Consider the following 16,567-nt stretch of genomic DNA (forward strand, 5'->3'; position numbering starts at 1 on the left):
ATATTCTCACAAGCTTTCGAGGGGTTACCCTCTTCGTCAGGTGAATGCCAGAGTAAGAAGTCTCACAACACTGGGTTAAAGTCCAACAGGTTTATTTGGTAGCAAAAGCCACTAGCTTTTGGAGCACTGGCTGCCCCTTAGTCAGGGGGTTGCTCCCTGATGAAGGAGCAACGCTCCAAAAGCTAGTGGCTTTTGCTACCAAATAAACCTGTTGGACTTTAACCTGGTGTTGTGAGACTTCTTACTGTGTTTACCCCAGTCCAACGCCGGCATCTCCACATCATAACTCAAAAACAGAAAGTGCTAGAGAAACTCAGCAGGTCTGACTGCTGTCAGGAAAAGAGAGCTCAAAGAGCCAGAGCTGGGGGGAAGGGAGGGGGAGGAATTTGAATCTCCCGCGCTGGGCGGAGCCGGAAGCGGAAGTGGCGTCACCCACCTCTCGGCCGGATGTAAACAAGCAAGATGGCGGAGCTGGCAGCGCAGGGGGGCGGTGAGGACGAGGGAGGAGGAGGAGGAGGATTAACCCGGTTGCCCGAGGAGTTGCTGGAGCAGATAGTCTGCTGCCCGGTGCTGGACCATGTGGACGTGCTGAGCATCTGCCTGACCTGCCGGAAGCTGCGGGAAATCTGCCAGGGCCGCAGCGCCGTGTGGAAGCACCAGTTCAGGCAGAGGTAGGCAGAGGCCTCCCCGCCCGCTGGCCCAGTGTCAGGAAATCGCTCAGCTCATTTTATCCTTGGGGGAAAAAAAATAGTGACCACTTTAAGATATCTGACCTTAAAAAAAAGCTAACAGTTTCTTGTTATCGATGTGGCTCAGCTTGGTAGCACGCTTACGGCTGCGTGAATTGCAAGGTTGCAGGTTCAAGTTCCATTCCAGGACTTGAGCACACAAATCTATACTGAGATACAGGCAAAATACTGTGGATACTTGGAAAATCTGAAATAAAAGCAGAAAATACTGGAGAAACCCAGCAGGTCTGACAGCATGGGCGGAGAGAGAATGGAGCCAGTGTTTTGAGTCTTGTGGATCCAAAAAAGCCAGATTTGAAACGTTGGTTCTATTCTCTTATAAGAACATAAGAAATAGGAGCAGGAGTAGGCCATCTAGCCCCTCGAACCTGCCCCTGCCTCCACCCATGCAGTCTGACCTGCTGAGTTTCTGTAGCATTTTCTGTTTTTGTTTGAGCCTATACTGAGACTCCAGCACAATCCCTGACGTGCTGTGTCTTTTGGATAAACTTCAATCAAATCAAACTACTGCCGATGCTGGAATCTGAGACACAAACAGAAAATGCTGGATATTCTTGCCAGGTTTGGCAGCAGCTGTGGAGTGAGAACAGAGCAAACATTTTGAGTCTGGGTGACTCCTCAGAACAAATAAACCTAGACTCCACCTGTTTGCTCAGATGGGTATAAAAGATCTCATGGCATTATTTTGAAGAAGAGCAAGGAGTTATCTCTGGTGTCCTGGCCATTGGTTACCTGTCAGTCACGTTTAGTTTATAGATTAGTGTCACAAGTAGGCTTACACAATGGGGGTAGGTGACTGAGATGTAAGGTTGGTGGCACATGTTTGACTGAGAAGTGAAGGATGGGTGATTGTGAGGTGGGGATGGGTTTTGGGTTTTAAGTTTTATAGTTTTAAGTTTTTTAAAGTTTATTTATTGGTGTCACAAGTAGGCTTACATTAACAATGAAGTTACAGTGAAAATCCCCTAGCTGCCATACTCTGGCACCTGCTCGGATACACTGAGGGAGAATTTAGCGTGGCCAATGCACCTAGCCAGTATGTCTTTTGGACTATGGGAGCAAACTGAAGCACCTGGAGGAAACCCAAGCAGGTATGGATAGAACATGCAGATTCCACACAGTGACCCAAGCTGGGAATCGAACCCCGGTCCCTGGTGCTGTGAGATAGCATTGTTAACTTAAAAAATGTATCTTGTTATTATCATTGCTGTGTGCAAATTGGCTGCTGTATTTCCCACAATGACTACATTTCAATGTTTGTATAGTGGTCGTGAAAGGTGCTATATAAGTGCAAGGTTTTTTTGGGGTTGTTTACTGTAAAGTTGTAGCCAATATCAATTATCAGAACTCACTCCAAACTTTACCTGCAGGTGTTGCTTGAGGTTTGATGGTGTTATTTGACCCACTGTTTGATCTCAGTATGGGTTTCTAAAGATTAGGATCCCTGCAGTTGATAATCTTTGCTTATGGTTTCACAGCAGCACTTGTGGTTTGAAACATTCAAGAAGCAAGAGGCCAGCGGAGGTGAGGGAGGGATTTGTGCAAGCAAACAATAAGTAGGAGGAGAACTTTGATTCCACTTGTAACTAACAATAATATTATACCTAGAACTAACAATAATGCTCATAACACTTATTCTTCAAATAACCAATAGTAATACAATAATACACTGATAGTTTACATGTAAAGTAAACTATCATACTGTAAATAGTGGCGATATTATAACCCATTGATGTTCACTTTTGCTACACCAGTATTTCCTTCCACAGCTCAAGGTGTGGTCCATCTCTTGAGTCAGTAGTACTTTGAACTCTCCATCTTTCTTCCTTTTTTTCTACCCTGGTTTCAACTCAGGTCATGTGTTAAAGTAACAAGCTTGAAATGGAAGATTCAGCCAGAACCAAGTTGTACTTGGATATCACACATCAAAACTGGTTTGGACAAAGGCTAATGGGCTTGATGTTTGGGAAACTGTTCGCAAGATTCACTGTCCCAAACCTGCCTCTGAATCAATATTTTGTAGAGTTTCTTAACTTTTTAATGCTTTAGCATATCCAGTAATAAGAATCAAACTACTTTTTTTTTTAAATAGTTTGTTTCATTGTCTGTGGACTGTTGTGTTCATGTCAGTGATGCTTAAATCTTATTCAGTAATGCAACCCATTAGTTAAATTCTTGTAGAGGTTAAACAGTTTTGACATCTTCCTTAAAGCTACTCCTTGGGTGTCTCTCCGAACTTACTAAAGTGACTAGTATTACATCTTTCTCTCTAGCACAACAGACCGCCAGTAATATTTTTCTTCCACTTCCTACGCTTCAAGCTGGCTGCTGTCTTTATCATTCCTTTCTTATCTCTTTTGTCCTGCAACAATGTGTCAGTGCTTACTTGGCTTTGTAGCTTTATTAAGACTATCACAGCAGGTAGTGAATGATAATAACTTGGTCAAGTTGCCCAGCATCTTTTAATGACAGTCAACTTCTGTGTTCTATCCTTTGTTGCTACGTTTAACCAGCTTTTCTGAGCAAGCAATGTGTGACTTCTAACCCACTCTTAATGTTCACTGGGATTGAAAATTCTAAAATAGTTTGCTTTCTTAATCGCTCCATGGGCTCAGACTTGAGCTAAGAGAATTAGAGAAATTATAGCCCAGGGAGATGCCATTTGATATTCTGTGCTGGAACGCCTATACCTCACTTCCTCAGGTCCTTTTATTTTCTTTAGTTTCAAATACTGATCTCGTTGCCTTTTAAATCATGTTCTAGTCCTTGCTCGAATAGCTATTTGTGGTGAAGCATTCTGTGGTATAATCATTCTCAGTTTAAAACCTTTCCTTTTTCCTTTCCCCACAGATTTTCCACTGACTCTTATCTGGGTCACCAGATGTGTGCCCCATTTGCCACTGATGACACATTTCTTCACTATTTGTCCCCAGTCCCCACTTCTGCTTCATGTTCAGTAGAAATGTTGCATCCCTTGCCACTCCATTCCACGGTCTCCCACCTGCTTGAGCCCCAATCCTTTGTCCCCAATTCTTCAGTCTTCATCTCTCCCCGCAACCCTTGTCTTCTTTTCCTCCCGTAATCCCCCCCATTCCCCTTCCTTCCCCGTAATCCCCCCCCATTCCCCTTCCTTCCCCGTAATCCCCCCCCATTCCCCTTCCTTCCCCGTAATCCTCCCCATTCCCCTTCCTTCCCCGTAATCCTCCCCATTCCCCTTCCTTCCCCGTAATCCTCCCCATTCCCCTTCCTTCCCCGTAATCCCCCCCATACCCCTTCCTTCCCCGTAATCCCCCCCATACCCCTTCCTTCCCCGTAATCCCCCCATTCCCCTTCCTTCCCCGTAAACATCCCCCATTCCCCTCCTTCCCCGTAATCCCCCCCCATTCCCCTTCCTTCCCCGTAATCCCCCCCCATTCCCCTTCCTTCCCCGTAATCCCCCCCATTCCCCTCCTTCCCCGTAATCCCCCCCATTCCCCTCCTTCCCCGTAATCCCCCCCCATTCCCCTTCCTTCCCCGTAATCCCCCCCATTCCCCTTCCTTCCCCGTAATCCCCCCCATTCCCCTTCCTTCCCCGTAATCCCCCCCATTCCCCTTCCTTCCCCGTAATCCCCCCCATTCCCCTTCCTTCCCCGTAATCCCCCCCATTCCCCTTCCTTCCCCGTAATCCCCCCCATTCCCCTTCCTTCCCCGTAATCCCCCCCATTCCCCTTCCTTCCCCGTAATCCCCCCCATTCCCCTTCCTTCCCCGTAATCCCCCCCATTCCCCTTCCTTCCCCGTAATCCCCCCCATTCCCCTTCCTTCCCCGTAATCCCCCCCCATTCCCCTTCCTTCCCCGTAATCCCCCCCCATTCCCCTTCCTTCCCCGTAATCCCCCCCCCATTCCCCTTCCTTCCCCGTAATCCCCCCCCATTCCCCTTCCTTCCCCGTAATCCCCCCCATTCCCCTTCCTTCCCCGTAATCCCCCCCCATTCCCCTTCCTTCCCCGTAATCCCCCCCCATTCCCCTTCCTTCCCCGTAATCCCCCCCCATTCCCCTTCCTTCCCCGTAATCCCCCCCCATTCCCCTTCCTTCCCCGTAATCCCCCCCCATTCCCCTTCCTTCCCCGTAATCCCCCCCCATTCCCCTTCCTTCCCCGTAATCCCCCCCCATTCCCCTTCCTTCCCCGTAATCCCCCCCCATTCCCCTTCCTTCCCCGTAATCCCCCCCCATTCCCCTTCCTTCCCCGTAATCCCCCCCCATTCCCCTTCCTTCCCCGTAATCCCCCCCCATTCCCCTTCCTTCCCCGTAATCCCCCCCCATTCCCCTTCCTTCCCCGTAATCCCCCCCCATTCCCCTTCCTTCCCCGTAATCCCCCCCCATTCCCCTTCCTTCCCCGTAATCCCCCCCCCATTCCCCTTCCTTCCCCGTAATCCCCCCCCATTCCCCTTCCTTCCCCGTAATCCCCCCCATTCCCCTTCCTTCCCCGTAATCCCCCCCATTCCCCTTCCTTCCCCGTAATCCCCCCCCATTCCCCTTCCTTCCCCGTAATCCCCCCCCATTCCCCTTCCTTCCCCGTAATCCCCCCCATTCCCCTTCCTTCCCCGTAATCCCCCCCCATTCCCCTTCCTTCCCCGTAATCCCCCCCCATTCCCCTTCCTTCCCCGTAATCCCCCCCCATTCCCCTTCCTTCCCCGTAATCCCCCCCCATTCCCCTTCCTTCCCCGTAATCCCCCCCCATTCCCCTTCCTTCCCCGTAATCCCCCCCCATTCCCCTTCCTTCCCCGTAATCCCCCCCCCGTAATCCCCTTCCTTCCCCGTAATCCCCCCCCATTCCCCTTCCTTCCCCGTAATCCTCCCCCCGTAATCCCCTTCCTTCCCCGTAATCCTCCCCCCATTCCCCTTCCTTCCCCGTAATCCTCCCCCCATTCCCCTTCCTTCCCCGTAATCCTCCCCCCATTCCCCTTCCTTCCCCGTAATCCTCCCCCCATTCCCCTTCCTTCCCCGTAATCCTCCCCCCATTCCCCTTCCTTCCCCTTAATCCCCCCCCCCATTCCCCTTCCTTCCTCTTCCCAGTATCATTCACTGCTCTGGACCCTCATGCTGACCCTGTTCTTGTTTCCTGCTCCCCAATTCTCCAACTTCCAAACCTTAATCTGCATTCACCATCATCATCATGTCCTCGTCCCATGAACCCACTGTCCTTGAGGCCCATTTAACCTCTCTGTGCTCCAACTTCTGTCCTCTCCCTTTCCAGATCTCATCTAACTAGGAACAATCCTCCTGCAATAGAATCATTGAATCCCTACTGTGCAGAAGGAGGCTATTAGGCCCATCATGTCTGCACCGACTCTCTGAAAGAACATCTTATGCAGGCCCACCCCCACCTGATCCCCATATATCTGCATTTACCAGGGCTAATCCACCTAACCTACTGTAAGAGCAGTTTAGCATGGTCAGTCCACCTAATCTGCACATCTTTGGACTGTGGGAGGAAACCAGAGCACCTGGAGGTAATCCACACAGTAGTGGGAAGATATCAGTCAATTTGTGAGGGTGGGAGAAGCAGGAGATTTACTGAGCAAAGTTCACTTGGGCTTCTAGCAGCAGTTTCCATGAGATTGATGACAGCAACCTTCCTTTAATATTTCTTCTAAAATGGCACTGTAGATCTAAAATCACTGTTGAATATGCTGAATGAAGTAAGTAAGTTTGTCCTATTACTCTCACCTCCACCCAGCTGAGAAGTATGTATTCAATTATAGACACAATATTCAATCTATTTTAAAAACATCTCAAATATGCACAAACAGTTGTTTGAACTTTTAAGATAACTCTCCAACCATCATCACTCTTGGGATTCATGATCATCACTCTTGAAATTCCTGTTCAACCTTGTTTGTCCATGTTCCAAACAGAGAGCCACACCCTGTCAACATGATATCACCACCAGGATTTCTTTGATAATGTTCTAATTGTGGTGCAGGGGCTTATAGCAGTGTGTTGATACTTTTGAAAATACCTTGAGTGAAAAGAGAAGCTTGAGTAAGGTAAATCCATTGTTGGGATGTTTCACATGAAGGTGAAACATTGTTTTGTTTTCATTATCCTCAATATTCACGTGACAAACATAAATTGCTCCACCGGTGTTAGCCTCTGCTGTATTGGTTCAGCTGTCTCAGTGCCAGCTCCAGAAAACTATCTCCACTGGGACTGTGTACATTCCCATTTCTCACACTGACCATCCTTTTAATCGAATAATTGAATTACCAAGTTACTGTTACCAGTAGTTAATTGTTGATAGATTTATGCTGTGGGCAGTACTCAGTAGGAATGTGAAAGTGTCCCAACTCATTTCATTTATGACTTTGAACTCAGATAGAGGAGACTAAACCTGGGTTCAAACCCAAACCCCAAAGGTGAAAAGATAGTGTTTCAAACCTTTGGCCACATATTGTTGTCATTCTTATTGTGGTTTACCCTCTAAGAATGGCTTCTGTAACTTAAGTGCTTACATTAACCCAGGTCTTCATGTCAGTGGCAATGTTGGGTACCTTGCCACTGCCCACGAAGATTTCTGCACCTCGGCCTTTTAACTGTATTTCTGCTGGGCCCAATTTTCTCACCCTTCCATCATTGCACAGCCAGAAGAAGATGGGTGAAGAAAGGACAAGCCACTTTTTACAACATCAGCTGTCATCTACGGGCAAGTTCTTAAAGGTCTCAAATGCTTCGGTGGGTGGGTGAGCAATGGATGGTGGGATTGCGAGGCAGGGGTTTGTTGGGTCAGTCAGGGGCAGGTCACATATGGGTGTTGTCAGGTCTGATAGGGTTAGACAGGGAAAGTTAGTGAAGGTTCGCTAGCTTGCTTCCTGGAATGAGACGGTTGTCCAGTGATGAGAGCTTGAGTTAATTGGACCTCTACTTTCTGGCCTTAAGGAGAATGGGGAGATCTCATTGAAACATACAAGATTCTTCAGATGCTTGACAAGGTAGACATTTTTAGAGTTATTTTCCCTGGCTGTGGAATCCATTACATAGGATCACAACCTCAGAGTTGAGATTTTTTATTTAGGACTGAGATGAGGAGAAATGTCTTCATTTGGAGCTTGTGAACCTTTGCTTATATCCATGTCAGAGGGTTGTGAATGCTCCATTGTCAAGTACAGTACAGATGGGTTAGTTTTTTCATCTCCCAGGGAATCAAGGGATATGGGGAGCGAGCAGGAAAGTGGAGCTGCGGCGCAAGATCGACCATGATCAAACTGAATGACAGAATGGACTCCATGGGTTATATGGTCCATTCCTGCCCCTAATTCTTATATTCTTGGAGCATTCCTGATGTTTATTGACCTATTGGAGCTATCCTATGTACTGACCTATTGTTTTTAGATCTATATTTAAAAAATGTAAGATTTGATGCTGTGGAATCATGAAACATTGGGCTGATCATGTTTCCTCTGTCAGCCCTGGAAGAAGATGCCAATTATCTCTTTTGAGGTCTCTGGTGCTCCAGTTTCAGTTGCAGTGGTGTGGGAGCAGGCTGTCTACCTGGCTTTCAAACTCTGCAGAGCTACAGCCCAAGAGGGGCTATCAAGGAAAGGCATCGATGATGTTTGACCTTTTGGAGAGAGTATGTGTCTACAAAAAAAATGTAGAATAATTTCTGTATAATAATATCTGTATGTTTCTACATTTGTAGATGGCCTAATCTGATAAAATACTACAGCACTACAGGAAGCCATAACTGGTGGGAAGAATACCGAACAAGACATTCTGTTGGTGGACAAGTGCAAAGAATTGTGGGCACCTTTTCAAAGCGATTCTTTACAAAAGAGGTTAGAATTGCAATAATAAATCGATATGTTTGCCAGTGCTGCATTTATACCTAAGCCATGTAACATTATCATGCTGTATTTATGAGTGGCTGCGCTCTGCATACAGTCATTAAGACACAGGAGGCTATTCAGACCATCAGGTTCATGCTTGCTGTCTGTGGACCAATCCATTCAGCCCATTCTCCACTTCTTCCCTGTAGCCCTGCAAATTTGTTTTCTTTAAGTACTTATCCAATTCCCTTTTGAGGGTGATGAATCTCTGGAATTCTCTGCCTGTTGAAGTGGTGGAGGCTGCCTCGCTAAATATTTTTAAGAAGCGGGTTGATGGGTTCTTGATAAGAGAGCGGATTAAGGGTTATGGGGAGAGGGCGGGAAAGTGGAACTGAGCCACGACAGATCAGCCATGATCTTATTGAATGGCGGGGCAGGCTCGAAGGGCTAGATGGCCTACTCCTGCTCCTATTTCTTATGTTCTTATGAAATCATTGAGTGTTTCTTCCTCTATTACCCTTGAAGGCAGCAAGTTCTCAGTCATTATGCTTGCTGTGTTTAAAAAAAGTCCTTAACATTCACTTCTACATCTTGTCCAAAACCTTAGATTTGTGTCCCCATTGCTTATACTATCAGTTAAGGGGGTGGGGAGATGGCAACCAATGCCAATTCAACTAAACCACTGCTTTTAAACAGAGAATACCAAAAATGCTCAGTGGGTCAGGCATCTATGGTGAGGAACAATTATTATTATTATTATAGTCTTTTGAGTGAAATCAAGTTGACTACTTGAACAATTTAGCAAATTAAGTAATAGCTCCTTTCGTGTGTTATAACTCTCCATGGAGTTATTGAATAGAATAATCAGTTGACTAATAACTTTTCATTTGTGATCATGAATGGTCAAACAATTTAAAAATATACAATTGCCAGCAGGTGGCACTCATGTGATGTTGGTTGTAACAGAGCTTTTCATTGCCAGGTTCCTGTTGATGGTTTTAAAGACATTGAGATGCTGGATGGGCCATTCCATTTTATAGAGGATGAATTGTTGTCAATTCTAAACATAGATGGAAGGTGAGTAAATGCCATCAGTGTATCTAAGAAAAATCAAGAGGGGACAAATTACAAGTCAGTCTATCAAGTTAAGTTTATTTTTCCAACGTAAAAGATTGTAACTGAATTAATAGTGAGGCAAATATTGGATAACGAGGGAGATGTGCTTTACTGCAGGAAGTACCTGACTTGGAAATATTATTCTCGGAAAATCCTGTGCTTTTTACGCCAGCAGAACACCATGGAAAAGTTGAAGGAGTTTCTCACAACTCCACCAGAACACCAAAAATTAATTGAAGGTAAGTGAATCAATTATCTTTTGCAAAAATGTATATTTGGAGAACTGGGAAAAATAACATTGTTCCTTGTTAGATAACAAGCTGAAGTTTATGTAGTTTCACCTTCTTACTCCATTGAGAAAAAGAATTCCAAAATCTCCTAACCCTGAGATTTTTTTTTCTCATTTCTGTTTTGAATGGGTGACCCTTTATTTTTAAACAGTGACCCCCTGTTCTTGATTTTCCCACAAGAGGAAACATCCTGTCAAGTCCCCTCAGGATCTTGTATGTTTCAAATCATCTATTACTCTTCTAAATTCCAGCAGATACAAGCCTAGTCCTTCCAGCCTTTCCTCATACGAGAACCTGCTCAATCCAGGTATTAATTTAGTAAACCCACTCTGAACTGTTTCCACATTTACATTTTTCCTTTAATAGGAGATCAATAGTGTACACAGTACTCCAGTGTTGCCTCATCAATCCCCTGTATAGCTGAAGCATAACCTGCCAACTCTTGTATTCAATTCCTTTGCAATAAATGATAACATTCGATCAACAAAACACTACAATGTTGATATTAAGATGTGCAATTAGTAGAAATAGAAAAGGGTAATTTTCTTGTGAATGTATCTGTGAAGTTTTTAATGCACCATTCTTTGGTGCAGGCTCAGATGGGCAATCCTGCTTTTGAGTTTTATTCAATGCCTCTCATGGAAATCTTGGAATGACTCAAGATTAATCAAAATGGGATTTACCCAAGTAATGAGACAAGCTGATCAAATGTTATCATTTATTGCAAGGGGAATTGAATGCAAGAGTCGGCAGGTTATGCTTCAGCTGTACAGGGGATTGGTGAGGCCATGCTGGAATACTCTGTATGCTATTGATCTCCTTATTAAAAGAAAGATGTAAATGCAGAAGCAGATCAGCGTGGGTTTGCTAAATTAACACCTGGACTGAGTAGGTTCTCTTTATGAGGAAAGGCTGGAAAAATAGGCTTGTATCTGCTGGAGTTTAGAAGAGTAATAGGCGACTTGAAACATACAAGATCCTGAGGGGATTTGACAGGATGTTTCGTCTTGTGGGAAAGTTGAGAACCAGGGGTTACTGTTTAAGAATAAAGGGTCGCCCATTAAAAAAGAATTGAGGGAAAAAGAAATTCTCAGGGTTGGGAGACTTTGGAATTCTTTTCCTCAATGGGGTTGTGGAAGAATCTTCGAATATCTTTAAGGCAGAGGTAGATATGGTCTAGATAAGCAATTAGGTGAAGGTTTATCAAGGGTAGGTAGGAATGTGGATTGAAGTTAAAATTAGATTAAATATGATCTCATTGAATGGTGGAACTCGCTCGAAGGCTTGAATGGTTTAGTCCTTTTTAAGCTTGTTTGCAAAGGTGACACCATTTCTTTCTTGCCTCATTCTCTCACTCAAATGGGAACTCATCTAGGAATTATGGTATGTTTCTTCCCACAATGTTACAATATGGAATTTAAAATGACACTGCACTACACAATGACATCCCTGGGCCTCAAGCTTGGTAGTTTGGTCAGGAGCACTTACAATGATAAGGTATATAATGTAAAGTGCATAATTAGGAATGTAAACATAAAGTTTGATTTAATTTCTTGCCAGGTGTTGTGCTGATAGACCAATACTGCAACCCTTTAGCAGATACCTCACTGGAGGATGTCCTATTACAGTTAAATTCTATTACGGAAGAAGTGAAAAAAGTGTTGCGTTTAAAACATTCTTGTCATCCAAGTATTACTGCAGAAAGAGGTAAACTGCTTGTTTCTCTAATGGATCAGTTTCGCATTCTCAATTCATATCATAATAAAGAATCTCATTAGCTACTTTGGGCCTAATCTCAGACTTCTCCAGTACATTGAAATTCAATGCCAGCAATACAAAGGCCTGGTAATTTGCAGCTGGGGGCCTGAGTGTGAATCCTAATCTTGACTGATGTTTGAACCTGTGTATCAGAGTTCTTCTGATGTATCAACTGCGGCCGAACTTTACACTTCATGAAAATGGCTTCTGAAATATGAGTCATCTATGACTTCAGTTTGAGATTTGAAGTAAACTATCCCTCAAATGTGCCCAGTTCAACAGGTTCGGGCTAATAATGGAATTCCAGCTCACTTTGTGTATGGTTGAAATGTATTTGGAAGAATGTTTTGTGTAAGTCTTGAACTTCAGAGAATTAACAATTCTAGTTAAGACTACAGCTTGATCAAAAGCAGCAATGGTCTGTATAATGTCTGTCAGACATTCGTCTAAATTTAGATCAGCTTATCTCCAGATGGGATGGCAAACTGAATTTCTGTTTCCATGTGCTGGGGGATGGTTTAGGCACCGTTTCACTCAGGAATAAAGAGGATAAATTTGTTAAAAGCTCGGAATCCATGCCACAATCTATTGATGTTTTGTGTTAATGTCTCATGGAGCAATTTAATGAAGATGAATGTTTAACCTGAGCCCATTAGGGGAATTAAATTGTATTTTTAAGGGGAAGAATTTGAAAAGTTTTCTTCTAAGTAGGCAGTAGTTGGACTTCTCTTGTGAATTGCAATTTAAATTAAAAATTGATCTAAATTCTGTTTTTTCCGCATATTATTGCACAATATTTTTCTTTGATTCATGTTTCAGATGGTGAAGTGTTTGTTGATGATTTGGGGCAGCAGCAACAGGTTCTAGATGCTATGAATCGTGTATTATACAAGCAGCTCAAATTTAAAGGGAATGAAGATGATTATTACAACCCCATGAATTCCTATATAAGCCAGGTATATTACTTTTAAGATTGTTCTCTGTCTAATTATGAAGTTATATATGAAAGTCATTATTTCTGTGTTGTTTGTATTTAGGTGCTTACACAAAAGAAAGGAATTCCTATTACACTTTGTGTAATATATTCAACAATAGGCAAGAGTCTGGGTTTACGACTGGAGCCGGTCAGCTTTCCCAGTCACTTTCTCTTAAGATGGTGCCAAAAACCTGAAGGGTAATAATGTCTCTGTATCTTTTTGAAAGAGAAATCAATTTCATGTATTTAAGGTAGCCAAAGTGGTGTTCCTCCTTTGTAAGGTCGTTTCTTGTATGCCTTCAATCAAATGCTGGTCAGACCCTCAACCGTTTAAACCATATTTCTTAAAGCTCTCTACTCCTCCTTTACAAACTTTTTTAAAAGTCTTTTCCAGCCTAGCTTCTAGTTACTGCCTCTATGTCCTCCTTTGGCTCTGCATCCCTTTTTCTCTGGCTACACTTCTGTGAAGACCCTAGGGATGCTTTTGTGTTATAGGTGTTTAACTAATGCAATCACTATTATGAATGTGATAATGGCATATCTATATAGTTCTGCAAATGAAGCGTACAAGACGATATCGTTTTCCAATGTAGTTGCACCAGTCGCTTCAGAAGTGATCAAAGGATGCTGTTTTCTAAATAGATCTGAATGATATGTGCTGCAGCAGATCACTGGTCTGACTTGTGAATGTATTTACAATTTCACAACATAATATTCAAATTAAATCTTCCCTATCAATGGCTTTTAAAACAATTTCATCCATAATACAATAAATATCATGAAACGTTAGTTAAGGATATATTTGATTAATGTAGGAAATTTGAATATTTTGCATTTTTTAATTTGTGAAGTGAATGTTTTTTTGCAAACTGGTTAGGCATGCTGAACGCATTTTTATTACAGATTTATTCATGTTTGGCTATTGTATTGTTGATTTTTGTAATACAAGATGTAGAAAAAACTTTTTTCCAAGTATGTTTATTTTATAACTTTTTATAATAGGTCTCCTTCCAAAAACTATCCATTATTTTGGGGCGGCACGGTAGCTCAGTGGTTAGCACTGCTGCTTCACAGCTCCAGTGATCTGGGTTCGATTCCCAGCTTGGATCACTATCTTTGTGGAGTTTGCACATTCTCCTCGTGTCTGCATGGGTTTCCTCTGGGTGCTCTGGTTTCCTCCCACCATCCAAAGATATGCAGGTTAGGTTGTTTTGACGATGCTAAATTTGCCCCTTAGTGTCCTGAGATGCTTAGATTAGAGGGATTAGCGAGTAAATGTGTGGGGATGGGGTGGGGGGGGGACTGTAGGGCCTGGGTGGGATTGTGGTCGGTGTAGACTCGATGGGCCAAATGGCCTCTTTTCACACTGTAGGGTTTCTGTGATTCTATGATTTTGGAATTTGCATATTTGATTAATTTCTTTCCATTATTTGTTGTTTGCCATTGTATAAAACTTCATTGCTTTCTGTGTAGTGATGTTTGTAACTAAATGCTTTATTTTCTCACATTTCCCAGGAGCTCTGATATTCTGGACTTTGTCTACATCGATGCCTTTGATAATGGGAAATCATGTACGATAAAGGAATGTGAACATCTGATTGGCCAGAAAGTTGCATCAAAGTTTTACAGCTCAGTCACCACCAAGGATGTATTGTTCCGTATGGTAACGAACCTGTTCCACCTGGGAAAGAGGTAAGAGATGTATCTCAAGTCTGTAGTTGGTTTTGGAGTGATACTTCTCCATAATTGGGTGTTAGTGATTCAAAGCTGTTTTTGCTGTCAGTGAAATAAGATGATGACCTATGTTTTGAGACCAAGGAAATCAGATGGTGTGTTTTTTACCTGTGTTTTTTTTGTGATGCCTAATAATATTGAGCTCTTTTGGCGAAGAGGAGATTGCCCATTCTGGATATTCAGGTAAATGTGTTGTGCATATATATAAATTTAACTTTATTTATTAGTAGGCTTACATTAACACTGCAGTGAAGTTACTGTGAAAATCCCTTAGATAAATTTGATAATTTTATAACTGGCTTGAACAGCCAAATATTGCAGTTATTCTAAAGATTAGACAGATTGTAAGATATAACATTAGACTCACAAATAAGCTTGTTGAATGATTGGGGAATTGTTAAACATAGGAATCGTCAGAGAAGTTTAATGCAGTTAGAGCTGAAACAACTTCAGTGCCTTCATTCAGCTCACTGCTCCATTACTACCTTAGGAAACGTTGTATCCAATTTCTTTATCAATAATATTTTTTGGTAATTGCTATTGATAGCATTCTTGTCTCTGAGCCAGGAGCCCAAGGACTATTGTAGTACTTGAGTGCATGTTTGGGCTGATTTTAGTGCAGTGAGTACTGCATGATTAGAAGCATTCATCCTAACATAAAGCTACAACTATAATTTTACAGTCAAGTGGTTAACACAAGTAATTGCATCAGGTGGAGTAGAGTATATTTACTGTGATACCTTCACCATATTTGTGACTTGAGTATTAAGTCACTTTGTTCTGGATGACCGTGGTCACTGGAGAGTTTTTCAATTCTCTATTTGTACAAGAAGTTTTGGCATTTGCCATGTTTGTGTGAATGTATTTAGAGTAGCTCATGGTTTTCACAGAAATTTGAATCTTCTGTATTTGGTCTTTTACCAAGTTCTTGTGACTTCTTCTTAACTCCTTTCTAAACTTTGTCAGCATTGAAGACACATTGCCAAAAGGTTAAGCTCATAGGTCCAAAAGGGTTCCTAAGCAATGTTGGAGGACTTCCAAATGGGATTGTGGCATCATGGTAGAGAGATGGAAGAGTGATGTGTGACAGCTTAGACAGCCATGCTGTGGCGTCCACTTGCATCTTTGTAATATACTGCATTGCAGTGTTTAGCTAGTCATCATCGGTGGCATAGAGGTTGGCACTGCTGCCTCATCGCACCAGGGACCCAGGTTTGATTCACAGCTTGGGTTACTGTCTGCGTGGAGTTTGTATGTTCTCCGTGTCTGCGTGGGTTTCTTCTGGGTGCTCCTGTTTCCTCCCACAATCCAAAAGACGTGTTGGTTTGATGCATTGGCCATGCTAAATTCTCCCTCAGTGTACCCAAACAGGTGCCGGAGTGTGGCGACTAGGGGCTTTTCACAGTAACTTCATTGCAGTGTTAATGTAAGGTGACTTGTGACACTAATACATAAACTTTAACATAAAGCAGAGTGTGACTACTGGACCATAATGGTGCACTGTATTCATTTACGGACTACACCAGGGCCCATTACTTTATCTGTGCAACATTGTTGTTGATGCTCCCCAGTTTGTGTTTGCAAGTTTCAGGAGCAGGTTGACTCTTGCCATTGTCCTGGCAGCTACTTTCTCCAGGTGCTAATGGATGGTTAGACGCAATCAGCTTCACTTTGAGATAGGTTGGAATGTGGTCATGTTGCACAGTTATTGGTATAGAATGTCACAAAATAACAGGATCTGCACTTAACAATCCTGTTATTAAGCTGGAGTATAGAGATTTGCTGAGGGTTTAGGTTGAACTTCCATTTTCACAAATATTTTCCATGGTGTTTGACTCCACTTTAAACAGGAAGGACTGGTATAGTTGAAGGTGTTTGTGTGGCCAGGGAAGATCAGCTGTGTGTGCAAATGTTCATGACTTGGTTGGCAACATGTGACTTTGAAGCATGTTGGTGAGATTGCTGAATCTTGTGACAGTTCATTGTTGAGGAACTGGGGTAAGCTGACTTTGCCCATGTGGACTCTTGCTCAGCGTCATCTGTAGCACGCATAGAGTTTTTAGACAGGATGATCCTCACAAGGTTTGCATCAGTCTACAACATGATCTGGATTAAAGGACTAAGGATAGCTATACTGC

General features: G+C 43.2%; 1 protein-coding gene across 1 annotated transcript in view; it reads left to right on the forward strand.

Moving 5' to 3' along the window:
* The first annotated feature begins 462 nt into the window (after positions 1-462).
* Positions 463-16,567, forward strand: part of fbxo21 (F-box protein 21) — a 39,697-nt gene continuing 23,592 nt past the window's right edge. The window contains exons 1-8 of the mRNA XM_080208698.1: positions 463-671; positions 8,429-8,564; positions 9,538-9,632; positions 9,789-9,910; positions 11,522-11,668; positions 12,539-12,675; positions 12,757-12,893; positions 14,211-14,387. Of these exons, the coding sequence (XP_080064824.1) occupies positions 463-671; positions 8,429-8,564; positions 9,538-9,632; positions 9,789-9,910; positions 11,522-11,668; positions 12,539-12,675; positions 12,757-12,893; positions 14,211-14,387 (1,160 nt within the window). The remainder of the gene's footprint in view (positions 672-8,428; positions 8,565-9,537; positions 9,633-9,788; positions 9,911-11,521; positions 11,669-12,538; positions 12,676-12,756; positions 12,894-14,210; positions 14,388-16,567) is intronic.

The sequence above is a fragment of the Carcharhinus amblyrhynchos genome, chromosome 20 (genome assembly GCF_965287045.1).
Source record: "Carcharhinus amblyrhynchos chromosome 20, sCarAmb.v2.hapA, whole genome shotgun sequence".
In the NCBI taxonomy this organism is placed as follows: Eukaryota; Metazoa; Chordata; class Chondrichthyes; order Carcharhiniformes; family Carcharhinidae; genus Carcharhinus; species Carcharhinus amblyrhynchos.